At 41.2% G+C, this 19,431-nt stretch overlaps 1 protein-coding gene across 1 annotated transcript in view; it reads right to left on the bottom strand.

Moving 5' to 3' along the window:
* LOC147727229 (annexin A1-like) overlaps positions 1-19,431 on the bottom strand; it is a 489,945-nt gene that overhangs the window by 249,049 nt on the left and 221,465 nt on the right. Inside the window, exons 3-4 of the mRNA XM_086963595.1 lie at positions 5,150-5,244; positions 3,721-3,834 (exon numbers count right to left, since the gene is read on the bottom strand). Coding sequence (XP_086819721.1) covers positions 3,721-3,834; positions 5,150-5,244 — 209 coding nt within the window. The remainder of the gene's footprint in view (positions 1-3,720; positions 3,835-5,149; positions 5,245-19,431) is intronic.

The following is a 19,431-nucleotide window of genomic DNA, read 5'->3' as shown; positions in this document are numbered from 1 at the left end:
TTCTCTATTTGTGCCTCTGGCTTACTATCTGGTGCTCCAAGACACTTCATACAATTATTTTTAAAAGGACAAGAAATATGGAGACCTGCCTACATGCGCCGATTGGACAACTCTTCCATCAGCACTTCTTATGTATGGCAGAGACTAAGAAGAGTGTGTGCAGTGAAAATGCATATAAAATAAGTGCTTCCAGGGCAGAAAGTCCAGGCTATTATGTTGTACATGACTGTAGTCATGAGTTACTAGGGAATACTACCAGTCCCAGGTGGGGTGGGAAGGGGCACAGTTTCAGCAGGGATGTTTGGGGTGTGACACTCCTCCAATGCAGTCTTGGTTTGGTAGATGTGTCTGGGGGTCCTCAGTCAGGTCTGTTATGCCTCCTCTCATTTCACTAACATATTTTAACTTCAGTTCTTGGTTTGAAATCTTCAATATATTTAGGACCACATATATCAAAGTATTTTGCATTTGCAAATGGTGCAAATGCAACATGGCCTTTCCGAATGTATGAAAGACTTTGGGATTTGCAATTTAGCTAACCACAATTTTTAGTGATTACCTAAATTGTGAATGCAAATAGGGAATCGCAATTTGTGATTCCCTACTGCACATGTAAGAAGCCTTTTCTAAATGCAAACAGCAGTAGCGGTCGGCAGTAGGTGTTTCTATAGGGCGGTGACGTGGGCAGGAGGAGGGGCAGGGTGGGGGGAAATAATGTATGGATTACGGAGTTTTACAGGTAAGTAAACATTTAAATACATAAAACGAATTTCGTTGCGCGCACTGCATCACATTTGGTGATGCAGTGTGCGCAACGAAATTCGTTTTATGTATTTAAATGTTTACTTACCTGTAAAACTCCGTAATCCATACATTATTTCCCCCCACCCTGCCCCTCCTCCTGCCCACGTCACCGCCCTATAGAAACACCTACTGCCGACCGCTACTGGCAAACAGTGCATTTAGGACTCACTATTAACATTGATTTCAATTTGATGATAAACATGTGCAATTTTGGAAAATGCTAAAAAAAGCATTTTCCATAATGTCATGTGTCAAACGCATGCCCCAAGGGCATGTGTGTGCCTTACTTGTGTACCTCTTTTTTGGGGGGGGCTCTTCGGGGGGACCTTAAGTCCCTTTGCACCCTTCCCTTTGTATTATCTAATTTGCAATTACCAAATAGATAATCGCAATTTAGGTTACGCAAGACCATTCGCACCTATGGGCCTTGAGGCCCATAGGAAAAAATGGAGTAGCAATTATAAATAGAAATTCTCTAATTACGTTTGCGATTTTCAAGAAATCGCTATTAGGGAATCACTATTTCCTGTATGTTTTGCTACATCATATTTAATGATTACCTATTTGTGATTCAGTAACACAAGCTAATAAGTAATCGCAAAATGTGAGTTTGAAACTTGTGGGCCATAGTGACTGGTTCATGGGTGAAATTTACTACTTTTTAAATTCACAAACAATGGCAGCAGTAGTCTTAGAAAACTGAGCCAGTCTCAAGTCTCCACACAAACTTCTGGCAGTCAAATGCCCAAAAGGTGATGGGATTAATTTTTGCAAATAGTATAACCATAGGCAATCGCTCGTGGTAGCATTCAATCTAATCATGTTTCTCCCACATTGCCACTCTAGACAAGGGTCTACCTAATACAAATCAATGCTGACCCTATTCCTCATGGAAATAGTCTATCCATATCTTGGTCACGTCACCTTGACACCCTCCAGACATTTCTTTTTTACCACCGAATCGCACAGATTTCAGTACACCCTTTAGGCAAAACCAGAAAATGTAGTTTACATTTACAATTCAGCATATATTCTCAAGTATTCCACCTGTAAGTGTATCTCATCCATAGCAGGGTTTTCTTTGTATTCTGGGACTTGTAGTCCAGTTCAAATCAATAGAAAATGAGGACTACAAATCACAGCATGCAAAGCCAAGACTCGATCTGGACAAGGTACAAACATGAGTACATGGGAGAATTAAGAACTCTGATCAGCTCGACGTAGGCCATGCACCCCTTTGTCCACCAGAAACACTTTATGTGCTGACTCAGAACAGATGTGATTGTTTTTCGTTTAAGAAGCTTGCCTTTGGACAACGTAGTCGGATAGCCTTTTAAAGGGAATTGATTATTCCAAATGAAACCTGAAATCCTGCCACAGTTGTGATTTACTTCCATCGATCTAACGATTCCACTAAACATATGTTAAAATATATTGAACACATTTTCCTTTATATTCCTTTGGTTCACATGAAGGACACAAAGGCACCTAGTCGTACAGTAAACACAAACAACATGCCTCAAAGTATTCTCTTTTTAACCATATGCCACTATTTACTTAATGATATTAATTATAATGTTCACAAACCTTTAACAGGAAACATATAGGAACTGGAAGTATACATTTATGGCAGCATGAAAAGGTTGTGAGAAAGTATGCATCCAACAAACATAAAACATAAAACAAAATGTTGATAGGTTTTGGAATAAATGCTGTTCATTTCATCTCATTGAATGCTACTTTCTTATGTGAAATTCGGCTATAAGAAAATGTAATTCTTTAGAGATAGTAGGAGAATATTACATAGTGCTAGTCCCAATGAAATGGGGCACTGACTGTATTGTATTGTACAGTTTCATAGAAGAACCTCCCAACTTCTATCGGTATATCCATCCAACTTCAAATCACTCTACAGAACCAGACAATAAAAATGATGGTCTTCAACACCTCGGTTAGAAATACAAACCTCAATGGACAATCATAATGAATCATGGGAGAGACAAATCTAGCAGGCACATGGCAAGCATTTTTAGCTGCCTTTTCTTTGCTTGGTCAAGCATATTCACCATACAGATTCATGCAGTCGATCCTCAAGAAGAAATGACTGTATATGGCATGCGTGTGCTGGAAAATCACTGGCATGTGTTGCCTCTTTTGTCTAGCTTGCATTGTGTCTGCATATGAGACCTTACATGTTGCCTGAGTGATAATTATGTGTCCACTCATCCCTGTTTCTTGTGTTTTTGATCTTTGGATGCATTACACAAAAGCCAGACCTGTTAGCTTTGCCAATGCTTGTTTTATTTGGGATGGCGTGTTTTAATGTGCTGAAGCCTTATTTTCGCTTTTGCTTTTACATGACAACTCTTTTGTATACTGAATTCCACACAGTACAATCCCTGGCACTTTGGATAACTTCGTCATATTATGGACAGGAGCATGTGGTGCAATATTCAGTGTTACTGTGATAGCAATGCATTAGGAATGACATCGCTCAGAGTAAATCCTTTAGCTTACATATTATTGTGGCATCACATACAAAACAATCCTGGCCCAGTCAGTCACAGAGCACAGCAGAGTAAGTTTGCTCAGGTGCAGACTGCAGCAGATGGTGGGCGATGCTGTGTAGTGCTCAGCAGGTCTGACTCTTCACCCTGGATAGAGTGCACAGCACATGTGGTTTGCAAGGAGCAGGGTGCAGTAGTAAAACGTGGTCATTTGTGGATAACTTTCAACAGGTAAAAAATATAAAATTGATACAGAAATTACTGAAATATAATGCATTATTTTCCACTTCTGCAAATAGTTTATGGAACTCGGTCATTAAAGAACTTGATTTGGCACTGAACCTCACATTTATTTCGTAAAATTGTGCGTTTGAAACGTCAGCTGAGACCAACCAATTGCGTTGCCTACCTTAGTGGCAAACATCAGTTGATCCGCATCAAAGTGAGCTGGAGTCTTCAGCATAGCCAGGACAACTTCCAGATAATGACCGGAAAGAGCTTTCTTCATCGACTGCACTAAAGACTGAGTAACAATTCAGGAAGACAAATAACAATTGGTCAGTCCATTTAAAAATCAACTTCTAAATGAAGATTAAATCTGAGTCAAACACTTATGGACGATAGGACCGCTGCTACCCCCAGGGATCCGTGATCCTTGGCAGTCTGTCAGCTCTCTGAGGCTTACAATATGCTGGTTGTGACGCTGAGGCACCAGCAAGCTTATTGTTTCCTCACCACAACAGTTTTCATTACAGTGAGCCTGACATGAATACAGTGGTGGTGAGGAAACTAAGGGGGCTCTTCAGTACAGGGCCCCCTGTTGCCTCTGGGCCAGGGGATGCATGCAGGGGGGCACATGTTATGCCCCCCTCACTATGCATGCAGCCCCAGTTCCTGCATGGACTCAACAGTCCATGCTGTGCAGGAACGTGCTTCGGCGATACCACTGCAATATCCCTTGAGTCTTCAAGGGATAATATAGCCCCTGTCCATTTTGGGAAACATGGCTAACCTACACTACTGTTGCTAAATCCATACTATAAATGGTCTTAATGCATGGTAGTGGAAACATTGTCTACACCTACTTCGTAAAGTTTCGCCCATATTAAGTGTAAACAAAGAGGATCACAATAATAGATCATCATTACAGGAGACATCTGTACCAGTAACATGTGTATCCGAAGAAATTTCATCCATGAAAAATCCTCCTGTAAAAGTACTTTGGGCTGGAACTTTTCAGGGTAGTGTGAGTTTGTTTTAAGTAAGCAAACCTTGCAGCTTTGGGAAATGAAAATGTGTATTTCATGGGAGCAGCAGACTTCCTCTGATAGCAAGTGTAGTAATATGTGTTTTCTCATTGGACTTTACTTCATTATAAATGTGAACTTGTCAATTTTACCCTACCCTCCCTTCCTGTAAAGCACTGTGATACCCACTAGGGTCATGCTCGTGCTATACAAAACTTTATAAATAAATAAATATAAATGAAATAAGTAGTACCAAACTCCACATATATGTACCTACACAGTACATATATCCTCACGGTACATTGATGTGAACTTAGGAATAATAAATCTATACTCCCCTAAACTCACTAACCTTTGGATGTTTTGTCCCTCGAGATTCTGCCCTCGATATTCTTTTCATTACTATATTCTGGGGTCGATACTCAGTAGTACAATTTCTGGCAACATTGACCACTCTCTACTTATATTTGTGAATGAGAGAGATGTTTTTTTTTTTGTTCCAATTTTTACAGAGTGAACACCTCCTCACAGTTGGTATTTCACCCTCAAAGAAAAGGACAATAAAAAGATGAATGAACCGCCTGTATTTACCTTTCCTGTAGCCTCTCGGAATGCAGCTTTGATCAGTTGTCTTTCTGCATTGTTTCGCCTCGTCAAGACATCAGTAATCCCATCTTCGTCTACTCCTATGTGAGGCAGAAAAAATAGGCAATTTGTAATGGGTCCCGAGGAAATTTGGTGTTGGGACATATCCGTCTGTAACAAGGTACAAGGAGGAGGTACATATACTATAAAACAGCAGGCCTACCAACAGACTCACCACAGTGGCCTAATGCAAATTGATGGGGGAGCCCTGCAGAAAGAGACAACGGGGACCACCTAGTATCCCATATCACACAGATATTCATTGGTCTTGGGATGAATGGGGTCAACCTGAATAGTTGGGGGCTCCTTGGAGGGTTGATGCCCCCTCACTGCACTGCAGGGGCTGGAGAGGCTGTGCTGCGCCCCAGGCTCACCAAACACAGACTTCCTGCAAGATTTTTGCAAGGGCTAAGTGGAAGCGAAAGGAATGATTTACTGCTGTATACCCAAGCTAAGTTCCATCACTCACAAAGTATCCACTCACAAACAGAGATGTGCTCAAGGGTCTCTAAAAAATATTTAACAATGCATATAGGGAGCTTGTTTAATCTCAACAGTTAACCATGAAAAGGTTGCTAGCAGTAACAGAAAACGTCACAAATAATGCAAAATGTGTATTTATAAAAATTATTGGTAAAGTTGTCTTAACTAGATTGTATTAAGCCCCTCATTCTGAGAGGTGCAGTGAAACCCCATTGATGATCTAATTTTTAGTAACAATGTGGCAATTCCAGGATGTGGGATTATAGTGGGATAACAAATAATCCTCTGTGAAAGGGACCTGATGAAATCGGAGTTTGAGCACTCCCTTCTGTAGTGATTTATTTTTATGGGTGATTTTCAGCCTCCACGTTAGGTGAGGTTTAGGCTGGTGAAATGGCAGTGGAATTTTGAGAGTGCAGTTTTTCTGCTCATCTGGTAATTGATTTTTAACAACAACTCCCATTCCAGCCAAACGCGATTAACAAATCCAATTCAGTATAGTCGGTTGGGGGGAGGGAGGCAGGAACAAGAGTAATAAGGGTACATTAGTATCCGATAGGCCTTATAGTAGCACTCAGGAAGTAGATATTCTGTAAAATGCGTCAATTATTAAAACCCTAGCTCCGGAGACCTGCTTTTGTTTTACATACAATACCCCCTCCAACTTTCTTTATTCCAATGTTTCTGCCTCCTCTTTTTTCAGTGGCACCCATATGGTGCCTCTGATTTTTGGTGGCGGGCTCCATACTTTCCCAAAATATTCCAACATGAATGCCAGACATGTACCGTGTAAGGCAAGCAACGCGCATGTCTAGCTACAAGGGTGAGTTGCACTTTCCGAGGGACATTTGCCTAACACTCCAGTCCCTGTGCTTTCTGTTTTAGTCCTGTGACTGTGCTGCCTATTTTTTGTTCAATCGGAACTCCTGTCAAGGGTCCAGGAACCATTGAGGTGTTGAAAGAGTGAGTGTCAGAGAGTTCTTGTAAAGCCATACGAGCACACATGTGAGTTTGTGCACATATTAATTGAAAGGTGATAGTAAATGTGTGCATTTGTGAAAGAGTTTTCTTGTTCTCATCTGGCCTGGCATATCTGGGGGACATTTCTGGCATATTCGGTGGTAATTCCTGGCATTGACTCCAGACCTGGCATATTGGAGATAGTTGTTATAATTTTTTGGAGCCCTCGTGGTCAAATGGTTTGAACCCTGGGCAAACTACTGGCCATGATTTATTGGTGGTAATTTATAACAATTGAACACCACCCAATACAGAATGTCCCCTCACTAAACAAACTGCTGGCCATGGCATATTGGTGGTGATTTGTAGTATTGTGGGTCTACCCAAGGGATGAAGGTGGCATTTCTTTGCATTTTAGAAACCCATGGCATATTGCTGGTAGTTCTCAGTCTTCTGTACCCATCCATAGCTGGATGGTGGCTATCTCTGCATAACCCGCTAGCCATGGCATATTGGAGGTTACTGTGAGCATTTAGAGGAGGACCTGTGGTACGCTGGTGGTAATTCCTGGAATTTAGGAGCCTATTCATAGAGTGGGGCACGTCTTGGTTCAAAGGCTGACCTTGGCATATTCAAGGGGATTCCTGGCAAATTGGGGCCCTCAATGCCATGATGGTTAGCACAACAATGATAATTCTTGCAAGAGTGAAAGGGTACATTACATGGGATTGGGATACTGAAACACTTTCAGTTATAGTCAAACCTGTGGGCTTTACTGACTGATAGATCTGACTTGTATTTTCAATTCGAAACCCGGTCTGGCCAACATCTGCATGTTTAAGGAGAGAAGTATTGGTTTGCCAATGCTTGTTTCCATGATGTGATATGATTTTGCTACATCTCTGATGCACTCAAATACAATTTCCAGTCTAGGACTGGCTTTGCGGGCACTCTGACACTCTGGCACTGCAAGATTGGCTGACTTAAAGGGCCAGTGAGTGGTCCATACTGTTTGGTCCCACAGGGCGTTATGGAACCATACAAATGGTCCACACACTGGGCCTTTAAGGAGTGCCAGGCTGAGAGGCCAGTCTGACACCAACATTTACATCCATATAGTAGATTTACCACTAGACATTAAATTATGTTGTGATCGTAGTAACCCATATTTTTAAAGGTTGAACAGTGTTCAGAATAATTATGTATGTTTTATTAAGATTCTATGTTCTATTGCTAGGGGCATGTACCAAGGGTCAGGCCAGCATTCAGCAGAGTTTATGCATGCTAAAGCACATAGGGGCTGATTACAAGAAATTACCGATGGTTGGAGCCTTCTAAGGCCGAATCGTAATGGGCCCGTTGGTTTACTTTCTGACCGCTGTATTACAATGCAGGCAGTCGGAAACTAAACTGGCCAGTCATTCCGGTTGGCTTCCAAAGGGCTCAAGGAGCCCGTCGGACAGTTTGAACCGGTTCGTAATCCCAAAAGGCAGGCCTTTCTGTCCTTAGGATTACAATGCATGGTTGCCGGCATGGTTTCCATGCTGGCCTGTTCGACATGGAAACCATGTCAAAAAGCGTGCTCCAGTTGGGAGCCAAGGGGGCACCTATGGTGCCCCCCTGTTGATCCCTGCACACCATATCAGGCACCTTGAGGTGCCTGCCACTGGGTGCAGGGATGAACAGCCCCTCCCATTTCCCTATGGGAGCAAGTATTGTGACTGGTTTACAAACAGTGTTCGATTGCATCCTAATTAGGTGGTCAGGACCCCTAACCAGAATTTGGACGATCGGTCCCAGGACCGAGACAGTGTTGGGCAGACTTAAGTCTACCCTACATTGTAATTAAGCTCTTACAGCCAGATTCATCAAGAGAAAATGGTGCTCGCAAAGGGCCAGATTCTGAGAATTTGGCCCTTTGCGAGCGCAATTTTTGCATTTGGGATTCATCATCCCAAATGCAAAATTCGCTATTACAGATTTCGTATTTTAGCAAGGAATAGCATTTAAGGAATCTCTATTTGAGATTCGTTAAATGCAATTCATGAAACTTTTAAAATTTGAAAATTCGCACTTTTCGGCCGCTATTTACCGCGAAGTCTGACTTCGTTTTAAATAGCGGAAACTTAGAAAAATGCACTTTAGTGCATTTTTCTAAGAGGTATGTTACACACACACATGTCCTTTGGACATGTGTGTGCGCAACATTAGGCTACATTTCCATTTCAGGGGTGCTACAGGGTGTCCTTTGGACACCCCTGGCACCCTTGAAATCGCAATCTTATTTGCGATTATCAAATTGCTAATCGCAGATAAGGAATGACTCCCCATGAATGAATGGGGAGTCATTCCTTATTTGCGATTAGCAATTTGCTAATCGCAAATAAGGAGGCTGTAGGAATCGCAATTTATTTTGCAATTTCTACATGAATCCCGATTTGAGAGTCCTTAATAGCAATTCCTTAATAATCGCTATTAAGGACTTGCAAATCGGGACCATGATGAATCTGGCTGTATGTCTTAAGTAACTTTTAGGAGGCCTGGGGAGCAGGTATGAATAGATGACTGAACTTTAATGCAAGACTTCGTATCACATGTTTTTATGATGAAAGCAACTTAGAGGAAATACAAATATCTGGCTGAGAAAAGCTGTAGAAGGTGTCAAGAACATCAGATTAACATGAGATGCACACCCAGCCGATGATGAACTTTTTTAAAAGATATTGGGGTAGATCGCAAAAGAGCTCAAAATAAACTAGATACTGTTGAAATGATGGGAGAGAAGATCTGATGGAAATACTTGTAAATGAAATGTGTTACATATGGTGAGTGCTTTTATCTCAGCCAGATGACTCTTGGGGCCTGATTAGGATGTAAGGCGGACAACCGTGGTGGTGGTCCTGCCAACAGGCAGGATAGCAGTAGAACAACCACATTATCAAGCAGCCTGTCAGAGCATCAGTCGTACCATAATCCCTACAATTGGGGTGGTGCCTGCAAAGGCACTGTCAAAAGTATTTCGATGTCCCTTGCCCCTGCCTTTACATGTCGATCTGACCATCATGAAGAGGCAAACAGAAAGCAATTTCAGGGGTCTCTAGCAGGGCCTCCGACCCGCCTGGCCTCCGCTATGTGGCCAGGGGGGGCACGTGTGGTGGCCCTACAAACATCCATGCACCATGTGCCATGCACCAAATGGTGACTGCCACACAGTGCATGGATGTTTTCAAAATGCCTTTTTCCATGGTGGCTTGTGCTGCGGTCTTTTACCAGGTCGCAGCACAAGCTGCAATGGAATAAGTCATTTTCTAGCGAGTCACGGCTATCACAGAACAAAAGCTTTCCACAGCTAATGTTCAAAGTGCAAGAGAGAGGCTTGGATACCTTCTGGATTTATTAAGTGGAGAGAAAAATAGAAAAGTTTGAAATCAACAAAGAGAAATGGAAAACTAACCCTGTAGACAATATGTTGACACATGGACCACTAAACATGCAGAGGCATCGTTAGCAAATGGAGTTGCAAAAGAAGAGGATACGTGGGAGTACAATAGTCAAACTGTCGCATTTCCATTATACGTGTGATAGTTCGTTTAACAGATATAGAACCATGCTGAAGCATAACATGTTAGATTAGCCAAATGAAGAAAAAAAGCGTATATCCAGGGCTCTTTTCTTGAATAGGCAAGGCTATAAATCTAATCAATTAGTAGAAAGAAGTTGAAAAGGCTGCGATCACTTGCCCTGTTAGTGTAAGATTATTGTTTGCTAAAATGCAGGGCATTTTCCATTAGGGCCTGGAAAAGGGTTGGACTTCAACGCAGATGATCAAAAATTACGATTTCATAACTTCTTTGGTGCTCATGATCACTATTCTGTTTTGTAGCCATTCAATATCATTTAGTTGGAACTCTTCAACCTGCAGACTGCCTTAGCACAGTTGTGGCACTGAACTAGAAACATGAGAACCGATTCATAATCCTTTACGAGTACAGGAAGAAGTACTGCAGTAGCAGTCCTTCACACAACATCACTGCGATACAGCAGTACTACAGCTGTGCAACTTTAGATGCTTATGTCTCCAAAATGCCTCTGTAATCAGCCCCCAAAATCTGCAACCAAAACAGGCAACAAGAGCAGATAAACATGGTATAACATTCAGCTTTATGAGAATAAGGTATACCTCATGTGTAAGGAAAGTCATGGCAGATTGGAAAAGATAATATTTTACATTTGTTTTTGCTCTTGTGAATCCTTTTAATCCCTTTTATCCTTTTACTTAAAATGTAAGCAACACATGAGCAGCAACCAACGCACTCAATAGTTGGATAACATAGGACCCGATTCACAAAAGTATTCTAACTTTACTACTACTAAATGCCTTTTGTGAATACTTAAAGTCATAAAGTTAGGATGCTGTCTTAGTTTAGTAGTAGTAAAGTTAAGAATCCTAACTTTACCACTACTAAATGCCTTTTGTGAATACCGAAATTCGTAAAGTTAGGATTTTGTCTCAGATTACTATTGTAAATCGGGCACATAGAGGATATGTTGCACTTTAAGCCCTTCTGCCATTAGATTATTGCAAAAACTTAGTTTGTGAAAAGTGAAAAGCATTACAAATCAATTCTTTTTTAATTAAAAAAATGACAGAGAAACACAAATATAGAGAATAATATGTTATAAATGTGTTACTGGCTGAACTGACAATGTTGAAGTGTAGAATGTAGGATGCACAGCAACCATGAAACTCCACCATGCCATGATAACTATACTTTTAAAGCTGTAGGAAACTCAGGCCACTCCTGTATGATTTTAGTTACTTTCTCCAATGCCCCTTTAACAATCCTTATGCATTTGTCATGCTCCTTTAATTTCCTTCGGCCATAGCAGAAAGACGATCGTTTTCGATCTGATCGGAGCTGCTGTGAAGGTGGTGCTCGCTCTTGCTATGCTAGTAGATCCGCCTGGTTTCCTATTTACGTTCAATATTTTCCTTTTATCCCTCAGACACAGCTTTGCTAACCTTGCTGAAGTACTCACTTCATCATAGTATAAGAAATATATTTGTGGACTAACGCGTTTTGTTTTGTAATTAAACGTAATCCAACATGGCTGTCTCATCGTCATTCGTTCAGTGAGACCACACCCAAGATATGCTGCAGCGACAACTTCCTATGTCACACATACGGTTCTTGCTGGGTCACCTTCGAGTTGGCCCTTTGAAGGCACGAGGCAAACATGCAGACTCTCTCTTCGGTGTGTAGGGCGCAGAACCCACTGCATTTATGTATGCATTTTTATATAGCTCAGACTTTACCCAAAGGTTTCAGAGCGCTTCACAATAAGACCAGTTACGTTACAAGAGGAAAATGTTAAAAGTATACATGTTACAGAAGCAAATGAGATACAAGAAGAGGTATAATACAGCAATAGATGGAAGTCACTCAAAAACACAAAAACATACTGGGATCACACTTGCACAACCATAGAATACACATTTACAATAGTGAAAGAACTTCTTGAGGGACTTGAAATGGCATGCATTCCGTAACGTTCCTTCTACCTGCCTTGGAAATGCAATGCCTGGTAACATCTAGATTGTGTGGTGACGGAGGTCACTGGGGCAAGGGGAATGCCTATGCCACTGATTTGAGCCTAGCTACACACAATAAGGACGCATAGACTCTCACAATACATTTCTGGGCCAAAGACACCGAGCGGTCTCGTTCCCGTTTATTTAGCCCTCGGGGTTCTTGTATACGTGACTGCGTGTGTGGACCGGCCGGGTGGCTCCGTCATTACATCCCTCCAATCTTTTGGACACATAGGGGCACATTAGAATGTAGGGCGCATTGCCACCGCCACCCTGGCGGTGGCAATCCGCCCGACATCCATGCCTGCATTACCCCCCGCCAGATTAAGATGGCGGTGGGGACAGCGGCGGACGGAAAGACCGTCCGCCGCTTTACCGCCGCGGTCGCCTTGCAACCACGGCGGTAATAGAATAATATGGTGACGGTGTCCTATGGACACCGTCAGCCATATTACAATGTCCACATGAAGGGGCCTTTCCGCGGCGGCAATGCCGCCACGGAAAGGCAGGCGGTGTTTGCTGCGGGGACCCCCTGCGGGGGCCCCAGGTGATGCCAGCATAGGGGGAGGACAGAGGGGGTACCTATGGTACCCCCCAACATTTGCATATGCAAAGTGGCAGGCACCGCGAGGTGCCTTCCGCTTTGCATATGCAAATGCATTCTCTTATGTTTTGCATTGTGGCGGCCACAATGCAAAACATTTAGGATGTGCCCGCCACTGTGGCGGGCACATCCTAATTCCCCCTACGGGACCCCTGCCCTTATGGCGGGCGGTCCTGTTCTCCATCAGGGTGGCGGGCAGGCAAAGCCCGCCCGCCATCCTAATGAGGCCCATAGTCTCTGCTTGGGGGAGCATTAGATCTTATTCATGCACCATGCATAGTCTCTTAGTCTTTGGCTGGGGGTCGGGTTCGGCCGGAGACCATACCTCTGGCTCCGGGTTTTCTCGCTCGCTTCCGCATCTTGGGGATGTGCTGCCGGGATATCTTGACTCTCCGCGGCGCTCCCCCTGTTGCCGGTTGTCTCTGGTACGACCCCAGGTTGTGTCGGGACTTCTTCTCCTTGGCACTGGGTGGTCTCTGCGGAGGCTGGTCCTTCTCCGTGTTTGATATCTTCGGCCTGCTAATCTGCTGACCCTAGGTCTCTGGGGACTCTCTTTAACCACTCGGGTGCCTTGTGCCGCCGACACCATGGTTCCCTGAATGTTGACTACTTCCCATACCTCCGGCTCATAGGCAGTGCGGTATTTCCAGTTTGGATGTCGGTCTTTTAGTATTACTTTGTCTCCAACTACGAAGGTCATGGGTCGAGCTCTTCGAGCTGGGCTTGCTTTGTCATTTGTCAGTTTCCTCCTGTTCTGGGTGGCGTTCTGGTCGAGTTCTGGGGGACACCAGGACGGCTCTGCCGGCACGTAGTCTCTGGGGACTTTTCTGAACAGCAGGTGAGCTGGGGCACACCAGGTAGTGCAATGCTGTGTCTGGCGGTAGGCACTAAGGAAATGTGAGAGGCACTCTTCGGCATCATCCCCCTTTTCTACCCCGACCCGGAGAGCTCGGTTCAGCATGCACATGAACCGCTCCGCTTCCCCATTTGCCTGGGGCCACTGTGGGGTCATTTTCCGGTGCCGGATGCCACGGGATGCCAGATAGGCTTGAAAGTCTCTGCCCTGGAAGGGTGGTCCGTTGTCTGACCGGATCTCCTCTGGCAGACCCATCATTGCGAATGTTCGGTCTAGGACTATCTTGACATGTGTGAACGCCGTTGAGGGCACTACTTCCACTATGGGAAATCGTGAATGCGAGTCGATGAGCACGAGTGTACTCTGACCATCCGGGAACGAACCAAAATTGATGCTCAGGTTGGACCACGGCTGGAGGCAGGGTTCTTCTGTGATCACGGGGTGTGGCACCGGATCACTGCTCGTGATGGTGCATGAGTGGCAGTTACGCACCACCTCTTCCACCATGGCGTCCATCCCTGGAAACCAGACTTTGCTTCTTAGTCGGGCTTTGGTCTTGGACGCACCTTGGTGACCTTGATGTGCTAGCTGAATTACCTCCATTTGTAGACTTCTTAGGATCACGAGTGAAGTACCCCATAGTATCACCCCGTGAGGGCCTTCGCTGAATTCGCTCTGAGCTCTCCAGACTTGTTGCCGAAAAGCTTGCTCCGTTGCTGTGAGAGAACTGACGCCGTCGAGGAAGTGCTTCCAGTACCGATTGGCTCGGTGCAGGGTGAGCCCATGATCTGCCAGGCGCTGCAGAGTGGCCCTGAGATGGATGTGGTGGTCTTCGAGGGTCTTAGAGAATACCAAAATGTCATCGCTCAAGTTTATTACACCAGATAGCCCAGAGAGTGTCTCCCTTATAGCGTTTTGAAAAACCTCTGCTGCTGAAGAGATGCCGAAGCTTAGCCTCTTGTATCGGCGCAAACCAATGTGTGTAGAAAACGTGGGGATGTTGCCACAGTCTGGGTGGAACTCCAGTTGGTTGTATCCAGCGTTGAGGTCTAACTTGGTGAACCACCGGGCCCCATTCAAATCTGCGACTATGTCATCCATCGTAGGTGTAAGATGGCGTTCTCGCTTAACAGTCTTATCTGGTAGGCGCATGTCGACGCACAGTCGAATGGCTCCTGGCTGCTTCGGTTTTGGGGCAACGACGAGGGGTGAAACCCATGGAGTCGGGCCCCACACCTTCTCGATGACCCCCAATTCTTCCAGCTTTCGAAGTTCTTCCTCTACCTGCGGCCGCAGGTGGAATGGCACTCTCCTATGTCTCAATGCTGTCGGCCTGACCGTGTAGTCTACGTGTAGCTTGAAGGTCTTTCCCTTGAGGCAGTCTAGATCCTGAAAGAGCATGGGGAAGTCCGTCAGCATTTCCTTTGCATGTCGCTCGTGTACCTGGTTCGCGAAGAATACCAGCTTCAAGTCCTCCGATGTATGGCAGCTGAGGAGAGTCCCTCTCTTTCCTTCTCTGACATGGAACCTTGTTTTCAGGGCCTGTTCATTGCTAGCTATTTCTACATCCATGACTCCACGTAGAGGGAGTGGTTTATCGCTGTCGTACGTGGTACACAGTCAAAATATCGAGTCTCTGATGTCGACTTGCAGTAATATCGAGTTTCAAATATCGAAGGTAAGAAATGTTGAAGTTGTAAATATCGTAGTAAAAAATATCGTTTTTATCTATTGTTAATGATATCGAGTCAAGTAATGTCGAGATAAGAAATATCGATATATAAAATATCGAAAGGTCAAAATATCGAAATGTTAAAATATCTTTGTATAATGTTTTGTTAAATTAGAAATGTTTAATAGTTTAGCAATAATTTTTAATGGTAATTTTAATAAGTTTTATAATGTATTATAAATTTTTAGGAGCGGGATGTTGGGTTTATAGGGGATAAGGGTGGGGAGTGTTTTAAAAATATATATTGAGAATTTCATCATTTTTAATTTAATTAAATCGAAATCTGAAATTGAAAAGTGAAATTTTAAAATAATTTAAAATTTTAGGAGCGGGATGTAGGGTTTTTAGGGGATAAGGGTGGGGAGTGTTTTAAAAATATATATTGAGAAATAAATATTTAATAAATTAATTAAATAGAAATTTGAATGTGAAATTTGAAATTTTGAAATATTTAAAAATGTTATGAGCGGGATGTAGGGTTTATAGGGGATAAGGGTGGGTAGTGTTTTGAAAATATATATTGAGAAATCAATATTTTATAAAATTAATTAAATAGAAATTTGAATGTGAATTTTGAAATTTTTAAGTATTTTAAAATTTTAGGAGCGGGATGTTGGGTTTATAGGGGATAAGGATGGGGAGTGTTTTAAAAACATATATTGAGGATTTTATTTTTTTAAATTAATTAAATAGAAATTTGAATTTTGAAATTTTAAAATAATTTAAAATTTTAGGATCAGGATGAAGAGTTTATAGGATATAAGGGTGGGGAGTGTTCAAAAAAAGTTTAAATTATAGAAAAAATATATAAAAATTTTGAAAATATAAATATTAGCTTGAAATTTGAAATTGTTAATAAAAATAAAAATGTTAAGAGTGGGATGTAGATTTTATAGGGGATAAGGGTGGGGAGTGTTTTTAAAATATTTAAATAAAATATATATTTATATAAAATTTAAAAAATTTAAATTAAATGTAGTTTGGAATTGGAATAGTAAATAAATTCAAAAGGTTCAGTGTCCAGCACCTACCTTAATAAAATGTAAATTGGAGTTGGAATAGTAAATTCAATAGTTTCAGTGTCCTGCCCCTACCTAAATTAAATGTAGATTGGAGTTGGAATAGTACAGTAAATAGGTTCAGTGTCCAGCACCTACCTCAATAAAATTTACATTTATGTGTGAATAGTAAATTAAAAAAAAATTTTAGTATGTTTTCTACATTTTTTAATATATATATCTATAAAGGTTTTCATAATTCTTTTATATATTGGTAGTCACAATTTTATAATAGGTAGTAGACAAAAATTACAGTGTTTTAAAAAAAATCTTTATTTGTTCATATAGTACATAAATCAAATAATAAATGTATTACAAATAAAAGTATACAATTTAAACAAATAAATATAAGTACATTTTACATAAAATATTTAGTTTTTGGATATTTGTTCAGTAAAGTACAATTTAGGTGCATATAAACAATAAAGTAATTGAAAATAAATTGAATATTACAATATATATAGTACATGCAGTTAGAATAAATGTATTACATTTCAACATTTTTATTACATGACATTTTATAAAATTGACAACATATAAATGTGCAGTTCAAATTATGTTATACATGTTGATATATTTTTCAAAAACAACATTGATATTTTATATTGTTTATATCATACAATATACATTTTTTTTCATAACATTTTCAAAATATAATATTAGTTACATTTATTAATTTTTTGATATTATTTTTTAATATTAATATTAATACATTTAAAATATTTGTAAAAATGTTTAAATAAATACAGAAAAAATATTCATTTTGTTTCTCAACTTTTAACACATGTTTTCATAATTATGACATTAAATAATAAATTGTAAAAATATTTAATGTTATATTTTTAAATATATGAATATAATAATATATTAATAAAAAATAATATACATAAATTGCATAAATTGTGAAAAATAATTTCTGAAAGTTTTACTAAATGTTTGCATGTTAAATACATTTTTTAGACATTTATTTAACTATTTCCTTGGTAATACTATTATTTGGGTCTTTTATTTTGTATCGGCTCTTTGTCTTTTGGTGCATTTTGAAGATTCAAGCTCGCGGTTGGAAGCTACTTCGCGTCTGAGAAGGTAAGAGTTCTATTCTTTATATTTTAACTATTTTAAGTAAGTTTGGAAGGTAGTAGTTTGTTATTTAGGGTTTGTAGACTAATATATTAGGAGTTAGTTTGTATGTAGTTGGTTAGGTAAGTTTTTATGTTTTCTTTGCGTTTTCTCGATTTACGGCCTTGGAGTTATTGTTTTTGTGGCTGTTTATTTAGTTTTCGTTTTAAATATGTATGTAATGCTGATTATTAATGTATAGTTCTAAGTTTTTTGTGGGTGGGAATGTTTATTATTCGATTCTAGGTTTTTGGATACAGCGTTTTCGGTTTCGGAGCTTTTACGTTTTTTTTTTAAAAGGAAGTGTTTCAGTTGTTTTAACTGATATGTATTTTACACTTCCTTTATTTTTTGGGTTTCCTGGAGCGTTTCTTATTATTTTTAGACTTTTTCGGGTTTTTGATTTATTCCGAATTATCGAATTATTTGGATGTTGGATGGATTTTGCACAGTTGTATTTTTTCATTTTATTGGGCTATTTTTTTTTATGTTGTGGATTTATTACTACATGGATTGTTATGGATATTTGGATTTGCTAATTACGTTGCTGTGAAAGGTAAGCGATTTTTTAATAATATTTTTGTGGGTTGGGAAATGTACATTTTTTTAAACAGTTTTTGTTTAGTTACATATTTATTTTGTCTACATATTTTTTAATATTTCAAGTTATTAGACAAAATAAATATGTACGAATTTGTTAAGGAGATGTGTTTGGTTATATTCCAGGTATTTTTAGGATTTTTATCATTTTATATGGTTAGTGTTTTCAGTTTAGTGTTTTGGCAATCATTTTCAAGTATTCTAGTCCTCTTGTTGTAGGATAAAGTTGCACTTGTTTTAAATATTGGTACATTTGGGCAGTTTTTTTTTTTTGCAAGACCTTTATTTCAAATATGCTCACATACACAGCAGTGTGCCTACAACCCTGTACAGGGCCGGCTGCTATCAAATCAACAATTAGTAACTGAAAGCATATAGCAAAGGATAGCAGGCGAGGACAATCCAATAGTGCAGAGGGCGACAACAGTCCACAGTTCAAGTCAAGTTCATCCTCCACAGTAGTACCTCGCTCATCACCTATAGGTCTTATTTTATAGTATTATATGGAACAACAACAACCCCCACCCCCCCAGCCCAAACAATCCCGGTCCCAGGTCACAGTAAAAGTCCATAGAAGTAATGCTGAATGTTAAAACAGTGTGGAGGGTACGCAAGATACCGCCAGCGATCGTACGAGCTGTGCAAACTCAGATCTGAAACCCAGCACGTGCCATCAGTCATTGTGTGAGAATAGTGAAAACTACGGACAGAACAGCCCCCCCAGGGTCCATACATATCGGAGGAAACAGACATCCCATCAGCGATATTAGCACAGCACAACCATTCAGTCAAGCAAACCTTCAGACACACCGACACCAGGCAGTTGACCCCCGCCCTCATCATCAGAACTGTCGTCCCCTGCCAGGGAAAGCATATATGCAGTAAATGGAGCCCAAATGTCTCACGGACGCGACTTCTCCGGCAGGGTTTCAGCATAGCAAGTCAACTGATCCCTGCAGTAGGCCAGGTCCTTTAGCCACAGTTGAACATCAGGCGCTTGCCTGCTACCCCACGCCATAGCCACCCTCCGTTTAGCAAGCTGTAATGCCAGGACAATCAATCTCCGCTCCTTATGTGGCACTCCAGAGGCGAGCCCCAGCAAGCACAGCCGTATATCCATCGCAACCTCCGTAGCCGTCATCTTAGTCAGCGCTTCAGTCACAGCCATCCAGAAGCCATACACCCGGGCACACCCCCACGCCAAATGCACGAAATCCGCATCA

Source organism: Lissotriton vulgaris, chromosome 3_1 (genome assembly GCF_964263255.1).
Source record: "Lissotriton vulgaris chromosome 3_1, aLisVul1.2, whole genome shotgun sequence".
Lineage (NCBI taxonomy): Eukaryota > Metazoa > Chordata > Amphibia > Caudata > Salamandridae > Lissotriton > Lissotriton vulgaris.
This window is presented reverse-complemented; position numbering and strand designations above follow the sequence as displayed.